This window comes from Haliaeetus albicilla, chromosome 5 (genome assembly GCF_947461875.1).
Source record: "Haliaeetus albicilla chromosome 5, bHalAlb1.1, whole genome shotgun sequence".
NCBI classification, from domain to species: domain Eukaryota; kingdom Metazoa; phylum Chordata; class Aves; order Accipitriformes; family Accipitridae; genus Haliaeetus; species Haliaeetus albicilla.
The window spans coordinates 25,362,625-25,372,568 of NC_091487.1; the positions used below are offsets into that span (position 1 = coordinate 25,362,625).

The 9,944-nt window shown below is 51.5% G+C and overlaps 1 protein-coding gene across 1 annotated transcript; it reads left to right on the top strand.

Moving 5' to 3' along the window:
• The first annotated feature begins 1,661 nt into the window (after window positions 1-1,661).
• On the top strand, window positions 1,662-8,914 carry ZDHHC22 (zinc finger DHHC-type palmitoyltransferase 22). Its single transcript, XM_069783808.1, has 2 exons — window positions 1,662-2,630; window positions 6,863-8,914. The coding sequence occupies exons 1-2, from the start codon at window positions 2,069-2,071 to the stop codon at window positions 7,126-7,128; spliced, it is 828 nt and encodes a 275-aa protein (XP_069639909.1). The 5' UTR covers window positions 1,662-2,068; the 3' UTR covers window positions 7,129-8,914.
• Window positions 8,915-9,944: the final 1,030 nt, after the last annotated feature.

The following is a 9,944-nucleotide window of genomic DNA, read 5'->3' on the forward strand; positions in this document are numbered from 1 at the left end:
TGGGTGGTGGGAGAGAGGGATGCTTTTCCTCAGAGCTGGGAGGGTGCGGCATGTAGGTGTGTAGGAGAGTGAGAGGCTGTGCACAGCGCCTGTGTAGACAGTACAAGGACTGTGTGGGTGGGCGGGGGGGTGGGGGGGTGAGGGTGTGCAGCCCTCAGAGGGCAAACACACGTCTGCAAAGCTTCTGCCAGCATGTCATACTTCCCAGGCACCACCTGCCCAGCTCAAAGCCTTTCCTAGCTACCTGCTGTTGTGCAAAGGAGCCCTGCAAACCCAGGGAGGCTTTGAACCTGCAGGGACTCTCCCCCAGATTTCCCCTTGCCTCAGATGCTGGTTCCAACAGGGGCAGCTTTGGGGCGACAGGGAGACACGCTGAAGCCCCACCTTGCCCCCCTCACCCACATAGTGGGAAGGAAGGATGCTCTGCGGGCTGGAGAGGGCAGGACGTCCCTTCCCACCGCCTGCTCTCCCCGTGGGACTTGTCAGGACCTCGGAGCCCTAAGCACACCCTTCTCCTCCCCGGGGCCCCGGGGGGTGCTCGGGGGGAGGCGGAGGGACCCGTCGGCGCTGCGGATGGTGCTGAAGGGACAGCTCCGGGTGGTGCTGAAGGGACAGCTCCGGGGCTGACGGGCCGGGAGGGGCGGCGGCCGGGGCCGGGGCCGGGGCCGGGGCCGGGGCAGAGACACCGGCGGGGACAAGGGCAGTGGGAGCGACCGGGCACGGACAGAGCCGGGGGAGGGAGAGGACCGGGCAAGAACAGGACTGGGGAGGGAGATAGAGACAGGTGGGGAGAGGGAGAAGAGAGGACAAGGGCTGAAAAGCGCAGCGACAGAGAGACAGAGACAGGGGAGGAGACGGACAGGGACAGACACGGGGCAGGCACGGCGGGGGGACGGGACAGGGACAAGGCCGAACGGGGCGGGACAGCAAAAGGGCAGGAGGGGAAAGGGAGAGGGAGAGGGAGAGGGAGGAGGACGGGCGCTGGGCTGTGCTCCGGCTCGGCTGCCGGGGGGCTCTCGGCATGGCCGGGGGCGGCCGCCGCGCCGGCCGGTAGCGGCGGCTCTGCCGGCGCCAGACACGCCGATAACCGGGCGGCACCCCTCCGCCCCAGGGACAAGGGGACTGCAAGGTGGCGGCGCGCAGCCCCCCAGCGCCGCGGGGCCGAGCCGGGCCCGACCCCCCGGGCCGCCGGGGCTTGGCAGACACCGCGGCGCTGGGGAGCCCCTGGGGCTGCCGGCGAGGGGGTGCTCGGGGTGCCGGGGCCACCCACACCGCCACCCGGCTAGCTCCCCGCTGCGGTCGGTCCCCCGGGCTTTCCCGTGCCCGGGAGATGCAGGCTGAGCCCCGGGGCCGGGGCTGCCCGCCCGGTCGGCGGGGATGCGCCGTGCCCGGCCGGAGCCGCGGCTGCGGCTGCGGGGCCGCCCCGGCTCGGTAGCCCAGCGCCGCAGGTTGCATCCGGACAGCACTTGACCAGCTGTTTTGTGCATTTTCTAATTTCGTGCAGAGCAGGGCAACGGTCATAGAGGTAATCTGTAGATCCGTGGCTTTAAAGGATAAATTAGAGCATTGGATTTGATCCGTATTGCAGTGGATTAGAGCAACCTCTCCCCCCTCCCCTTCTCCTCCCCCCCCCCCCTTCAATTCACTCCCCCCTCCTCCAGCACCACCTTTTTTCCTCTCATGCAATACCAAAACTGACCCTGCCTGGCAGAGGGACTCTGCTAGGCGAGCAGAGCGGTGCCCACATCGCCGGAACACCGCGGGAGCCGGCTCTCCCCTCCAGCCTCCGCAGCCCCTCCGGGGCATCGCTGCTGCAAGTTCCCCGGAGGCAGACGCCGGGGCCGGGGTGCCTCCTCCGGGCGGCGGGGAGCGGTCGCTGCCCACGGGCTCTCCCTTTGCCCCGGCCCGACGGGGGCCGTGGGGCGGCGGCGAGGGAGAGCGGCCCCCGGAGGGCTTTTCCCGGAGGCAGCGGGGCCGGGACCCGGCAGGAAATGGAAGGATGAAGTGTGCAGCCGAAGCGGTGATGTTCCTTCTCTCCTTGCTTTCCCCTGCAGGAACGTAATCCGCAATGCTAGTTCTCAGGTTGCTCAATGTTATCGCTCCAGCCTACTTCTTGTGCATCTCCCTAGTGACCTTCGTCCTCCAGATCTTTCTCTTCATCCCCAGCATGTTCAGAGACCCTTCCACCACCCCACTTTTCTCTCCTGCTCTGCTGCATGGGGCCCTCTTTCTCTTCCTCTCAGCTAATGCCCTGGGCAACTACGTTCTTGTGATCCAGAGCTCCCCTGAGGACTTGAGCAAGGGCTTAAACTTGGGTGAAGGAGCCGAAGTGGTGGCAGACTGGCTGGATGGAAGCAGGTCCCCTGGCTCAGCCTTGCCCAGCACTCACTTCTGTAGACTGTGTGCCAGAGTCACCCAGAGGCATGACCACCACTGTTTCTTCACAGGGAACTGCATCGGGAGCAGGAACATGCGAAACTTCATTATGTTCTGCCTCTACACCTCCTTGGCTTGCCTTGACTCCCTGGTGGCAGGCATGGCTTACATTTCTGCTGCACTCTCCATGTCCTTTGCGAATCCACTGGCCTTCCTCACTCTTCTGCCTCACTCCATCAGCCAGTTCTTCTCAGGTAAGGACTCCTTCCTCGGAGACGAGGACCGTCTTCCTCCTCCAGGGTTCTTGCCATTGGGGGGACATGATCTTCCTCAGATAGCTGTGTGTATGGAGCGGTGGTGGGGAAATGGGCAAGAGGGAGAATTGGCTGTGTTCAACAAAGTCCTCTTTAGTGGCTAGAGACAGCCTTTGCAAAGGACTTTGCTTCACCTGAAAGAGAGGCTGGGACCCACTCCAGGTTACAGCCACAGCCCTATTCCTAATGCATTAGGCTCTGGAAGACGCCCCATGAACAGCTTGACGGTGACAGAATAGGGCTATCTGTTGTGCAGGGAGCGTGTGTAATTTGATGGAGGAGAGGGATTTCACTCATTGTACTGCAGGTGAGGGGAACCTGCTGCCTGTCCTACAGGATCTGCAGGTTTTCATATCCTACAAGTCTGCAGGCTCCCCATATCCCAGCGGAGATATTCTCATTCTCTTTATCCATGTCCACTCACCCCCTCCACTGTCACCCACCTCCTGTCTCCTGGCAGCACAAACTTACTGAGATCTTGCCATCCTTCCAGCACAGGAGAATTGGGGTTCAGGCAACAGAAACCAGGAGAGGACAATGTGACATGATTAGCCACCTCTCCCGTGACCGCAGTCTGAGACATAGGTCCACAGAGAACCAGGGGGAATTCTCTGTGCCTGCTCTTTGCAAGAGCTCCTCATCAAAAGCAAATATCTCTTTCTCCTTGTCCCCATCCCTTACCCTTCCTTCTGCTTCTCCCCTTCCCCTCTCTCTCTGCCCTTCCATAAATCTCCACAACCCTTACCCTTCCCCCTCCTGATTCCACTCCCATAACTCTTCCTCTGCTCTTCCAGCCTTGCCTCTTCACCTTTCAACATGCCCTCAAATTCTCCAATGTCACCCTTCCTCTGTCCAAACCCAAGAACTAGATAAAACCTGGTCTCAGAGAAGGGACTATGCAGACAGCCTTGACTGTTATTCCACCCTGAAAGTGACTGCAGAAAAATGCCGTTTTCCCCCCTATGCAGCTCATGCCTCGCACACTGAGATCAGCTTTTGTTAGACTAAAATAGGTATCCCATATATTTCAGCTTTGCAGATTCAGCTGAGCTCAGTAAGAAGGGCCCGGAGTCTGTTTCGTCTCGTGCACCGTCACCAGAAGTGTTGATTATGATCTGAGTGTGGAGTCTCCACTGCTGGGGATACAGGAGCCAGAGAGGCCCCAGCTTGCTTTTTGGATTCCAGGCTGGGTTTGCAGGGTTGCCATCTGAAAACAAATATCTCTCTACTTGGCAAATCAGCAGATTTGTCATGGTAATCACTGAGAGACAATAAGCATGAAATCCTGCCATGACATTTTTATGGAGTCATTTTTCCAAGTAGAAGAATTTTTGTAAATAATGTTGCATGATTTTCACTAGCATTAAAAACACTGGGAATCATTTTCCCCTGTGCCTGCTCTGCTCAGCACAGCAGCCCAGGAGGGGGAGCAGGGATGTGGGAGGAGATTATTAAGGAATTAGTTCTCTCTCTCTGACTCTGAGGGCTCATCTGCACTGAGCTGGGTCCTGGCATATGTTTGAAGAGCCACTGAAGTGCCCCAGCTCTGGTGTCAGCAACTGCAGTGACGAAGACAGCGTGTGGGCAGTGCTTGAGTGGGACACAACGGGGCTGGGTGCAGGGCTGGGAGCTGGGAGCCAGAACACCCTCGAGAGGCAGCAGCTCCCAGCAGCTCCCACCAAACCTCTGGCTTGGCTGGGGTGAGAACTGCTGCCTCACACAGGAATATATGGGTGCATGGTGTCTTGGTTGCTTGGGAGGAAGGGCCTACTGGCTTTCTACCAGCACATTTAACCTCCAGTTCAGGAAAGAAAAACACAGCCTGGAATAATTATCTGGAAGGGTTGTTGTAGGATCCAAACAGAGCATTGCTATAGCAGGGAAAAAAACTTTACCTTTCTTCTTCTCCATCATGCTCTCTGCACTGGAGGAGGAGTAAAGGAGGATGAAGGGTGAATCTGCTGGTCTTATGTCAACTGCGTGTTCCCTGCTTTCATGCTGGGAAAATTTTCAGTTGGCTCATTCTGCCCAGACTGTGTTCGGGCATGGATTTCAGAATCCAACCCAGAGTCTGTAATTTCAGCCTGTGATTCAGCTTTTCTGGCATAGATAATGTATGGCAATAAGCTTGAGATCATACCAGGTCACTCAGAGCAAAAGTGAATCCGAGACTAAAATGGGCTGTGGTGATGAGGGACAAATGGAGAGCACTTTTGTAAACACAGGTCAGATTGGATCCACGAAAGAAATTATAGAAAATGCTTTATGTAGGTAACTTGAAGAAAAGGTTAAAAAAATCATGTATCTGGAATGTACAGCTCAGAGATGCTTAATATTCACAAATGGAAACAACAGTAATTACTTTCTTGATGTTTAATTTCAGCAGCTCATAGAAATAAAGCTTACAGCCACCTTGCAAAGGCTCTAAAGAAAATAGCTGTCTTTCTCCATATCCCATCTGAATATCAGCTGTAGGAAAGCACAAATGTCTGTCACACTCTGGTCCAGTAAAAGAGGGGCAGAGAAGCCCATATTTGGCTCTGGGCTTCCTACCTGATAGATTAAGTTATTCTGACAGAATTGGTATGAGGATTTGTCATCATCCTAAGGGGTTTGTTCTTCCCTTGCTGTATTGCATACGAAGCCCACTGAACTGAATGGGATCTAATGAGAAGGGAAAGATGACATTGCATTTAGGAAGAAAACTGAATGACTCCTGTGCCTTTTTCAAGTGAGGGCAATCTCTGAAAGCTGGGGGCTGTAGTCAGTGTCCTAACAAATCATCCTCAGAGGGGCCTGCTGGCTGAGCCCAAAGCTTGATGTGATTGCCACGGGTCAGCCCCCATCTCTCACTTACAGCACTGCCAGGTGGAGAAGCCGGGATTCATAGATTGCAAAATCAGATGACACCACCTAATCCAGCCTTCTGTATAAGAGAAGCAAGAGATGCTTATCCAGCCACCCTTGTATTGAACTTAAAACCTGAAGCAGCCACGTACCTCTTTTAGGCAGGACACCTGTACTGCCCATGCAATCCCTGCTCCAGCAGAATTGCTCTTGTAGGGCCTCAGAACGACCAGAGCTTTCACCGGCCTGAGTCTGTCTGCCCCGTGGTCTTCCAGAGAGATGGGAGCATGTGAGAGCTTTTTCATTTCTAAACCTCACAGGAACCAGTGAGACGATATCACCTATTTGTACCAGTATTGACACACATTTAATTTTCTTTGTGTGCCTGTGTGTAAATATGGGTGTTTAATAATATACCAATATACACAAAATATGTGTGTACACATTCATATGCACACACAGAGAATATTATTTTAATGGGTTTAGATCTGCCTACGCACTGAAAGGTCACTCAGCGATACCTGCTATTATACTAATATTTTCCAGATGGAGTTCTAAAATCATTGTAGAGGAAAGGGCCCACAGAATATTTTTATTTAAATATATTCAGCATAAATATATGCTACAAAAACTGTTGAATTAGAATCTTCAGACCTACAAGTATTTTGAGTATTCTAGCAGCAGCTTTAAAAAAGGAATTTGGTTTGTATTTTGGAAAGTTTTCTGTTTCTGTTTCTTGCATTCATATAAAAACTGCCTTTGCCCAATGGTAGGAATGTCATTACCAATTTATTTTTCTTTTTTACTATATTTTATATATATATATATATATATATATATATATATAACAGAGAGAGAGAAAGAGAAATCCCAAATCTTTCTGCCTAGTATTAATGCACACAGTAAGGCTTCTGGAAGCATCTACATGCTGCTGTAGGACCCACATGTCTTTTCAAAAGGAACCTAGAAATCTTAGATTCACTGTGGTGTGCAGGTAGATCCTTAAATAAATTAACCATTCTTCAAAACAGTGCTGAGGTCTTACAGACATGTTTCACTCTGGCTGAATTTGCCCCTGTAATCTAGGTCCTTGCATTAACAGCAGAGGGAGAAGCGTACGTAGACCATTACCGTTTTAGTAATTCCCCAGCAGGGTCCATTGCATCAGACGTTACAAAGGAAACAACTTTATATAGTTGGCGCAACCAGCCTGTCTTGCTCCTAACTCCCCACTTGTGGCCAGAGAATATAGGCAGCTCGTTGGTTCTCGGGGCTGTGTTACACTGGCATGTGAGGTGTGTCTAAACTCTTTCTTTATTCTGCAGGAGCTCTCCTTAGCTCTGAGATGTTTGTCATCCTCATGCTCTACCTCTGGCTTGGGATCGGACTGGCCTGCGCTGGCTTCTGCTGCCACCAGATGCTGCTGATCCTGCGTGGGCAGACGCGGTACCAGGTGCGGAAGGGGATGGTGGTAAGACCCCGGCCCTGGAGGGAGAACCTGCAAGAGGTCTTTGGCAAGAGGTGGCTGCTAGGACTTCTCATCCCTGTGCTGAACGTGGGAAGTGACTACTGTAGGCAGAAAGAGAAATAAAATCCCCAGGCGTGCGTGCGCATCCCATGCACACAACATGTCCCCTGTTCTCTCCCACTGTCTCCTGGATCACTAAAGAGCTGGGCTACTCCATCTCTCGGGCTTGCAGCCTCTGTGGGAGGAAAGGACTGGCTATCGAACAGAATAAATTTAGCATATTAACAAGGAGATCACAAACCATGTAGATGAAGAGATACTGCAGCTTAGTAGTCACATCACTGCACCTGCGTAGGTGGCAACAGTCTTTGAACTAGCAGAAAAATTAGTCAGACCCTCCCGTAGCTTCCTGCCTGAGTCCTCCAGCCCCCAGCCCTATTAGCCACCCTATATAGTCCCTAACGAACCGCAGCAGGAGCTTTCAGAGAGCCTGGGCTGTTGTGGTAGACTGCAAAAACACGTGTCTGGTCCTTTGGAGGGTTTTGCAGGGTGCTTTTTTGGCTCTTACACACTTGAGGTAACTTCACAGTACTGAGAAGCCTTTAATGACAGAACTGCAATGCAATCAAGCTGCCCTAGGAGCAGGCTATGCACATGGCTAATGTGGCAGGTAAACCTTCTCTCCACAGGCTAGAAAATTGGGAAGAAAACAAAGAGAAATTCAGATTTTCTCATTTCTGTTCTTGATCTGCTCCCTATGCAATGATATGTCAGGACTCCAGCTCTGCTACTTATTTTTAGCAGTCCTTTGCCCAATGACACAGTCCAAGCAAAGCTGCCCTTCTGACAGGAAGCGGCAAGCAGATAAATCATGGTCAGATGGAGGCACAAGGAGAGAAAACTGCAAAGGTGGATGAAAAGGCTGTGTTTGAGAAGCTGTGTGATGAGGCAGGCTACGCATGCCTGTGAGAGAGAGAGGGAAGTGTGGACACACAGCGAGCTGTCAGGAGGGTGCCAAGAGCCCTGCTGATATGTCTGAGCCCTGATGCATCACCCTCTCGCAGGGGGCACCTGCACCATTAGTGCTGTGAAGAGTTCAAAATCCCAGAAGACAGGGAGGTTTTCCAGCTGGTCAGGACACTTCACTTTGCACTAAAACAAACAAAAAAATGTTTACCTCGGACATTGCTGCCACACCGTAGTTATAGGGTCTCCAGGGCAATTCCCTCTCGTGTTGCTGCAGAGGGGTAAATTCATCCATGTTATAACTCCATTAAGGAGGTTAATGGAATTGCTACAGGGATTAATCAGCCTAATGTGTCAGTTGTTTTCTAGCTGCAGCAACAGCCCATGAGATCAGTGCTGAGATCCTATGCTAATAGGTGCCTTAAGAAAGGATACCATGACATCTCTACCAGGATCACAGCACTGGATTCCCCAGCAGCTGCAACAAGGAGCCTCCATTTTGGCAAACTGCATCAGCTTATGCGGGCTGGATAGGAATTCACTGCTTCTCTTTAATAGGCTGGGGAGTATGCTGACAAGCCGTGAAAAACATTATTTCTTCCTCAGAAACGCTCTCAGTGCGTCCCAGGTAGGGGAATGCACCTGCTTTCATCCTTGCGTTTCTCATGAGCCAGAACAGACGCACTCATTGCTACAGGCTTTGTAACTGTCCTTCACTGCTTCACACTTGTATACTTGTTTGGATCAATAACAAACAAAGTTTATTGTGATGAGCAGAGTAACCATGCAAATATACCGGAAAAACCCTTAGCTGGATAATTAAAACACGTAGGATATATGTCCTTTCACACTGTGTGTGTTCGCATGAACGTACTGCTGTTCCCTTGTGTAATACGCTGTATTTTCACTAACAGTGAACAATAAAAAGTGTTCTGTTTTTTTACATGACCTGTATTGTGCTTTCTGACAGTTCATTAGCTGTCTCTGTACATTTGTTACAGCATACACACGGACGTGTTGAAGGAAAAAGTTAGGATTTGTTTATTGGCTTTGCCAATAATTCATCATATGATTTTGGACAAGTCCTTTCACCCTTCCTGCTTTAATGTAATGACCAATCTAAAAATGCACCTAATAACCAACTTGCAGACCCATTCTAATTTCTATTTATAAGTTACACTATCAACCTCAACTGAAAGCTACAGGAAAATTAAGCTATTATCATTGCCCACAAACAGCATCTCGACGTAAATTATTCCTTACCAGCATGATGGCATCAAGGTGAGCAGACAGTCACCTTGTCACTGGAACCAGAGCCAGTGGCTTGTGCCGTACACCTCGCCTTGGAAGGATTCCCAGGATTATTCTTATTGCACAGACTGGTTGATCCAACTTCTTCTTTTTCATATATTTCTAAAGGCAACAGGCTCCCAACATTTCAGCCAGCAGCTTTCTCATGTCAGCAGAGCTTATCGTTTGACACCCTTGCCCTCTGCTTTTGGCGTTGATTGACACTGCAGTCCTGGGCAGCTTGTGGTACTAGGCACCTGCTGCCACGTTGCCTCAGGCTGTAAGCTCTTCGGGGCCGCACGCTGAGAAGGGCACAACCAACTCAGAGTTTCGGTGGGCTACTCTGAAAGGACAGTCCCCGGGCAGCACAACAGGATTAGTTCTCCATGAAGCCTGTTGCCACTTCACACCAGGGTTGGATCACGTCTGGCCCCTGCGTCAGGGTCACAGCTGCCTGCCCTCGCTGCGAAGTCTCAGACCTTGCTGAAGCACAGAGAGAACCTAGTTTGAGTAACTGCAGCACAGTTCCACGCAATTATTCTTTCTGTCAGACACCTGTGTTCCTGGCTGTAAATCGCTGCATCACCATTTTATGCAGCTAAACGGTTCCTTTGCAGCAAACTACTGGATTTCAGCAGTAGTAGTGAGACTTTCAGATGGATACAGCCTTTACAGTTATGATC

What these genes read in the sequence shown, in the direction of transcription:
- ZDHHC22 (XM_069783808.1), top strand. Translation starts at nt 2,069, where the DNA reads ATGCTAGTTCTCAGGTTGCTCAATGTTATCGCTCCAGCCTACTTCTTG. An exon ending in CATCAGCCAGTTCTTCTCAG is followed by an intron (nt 2,631 to 6,862) that starts GTAAGGACTCCT and finishes TTTATTCTGCAG; the next exon opens with GAGCTCTCCTTAGCTCTGAG.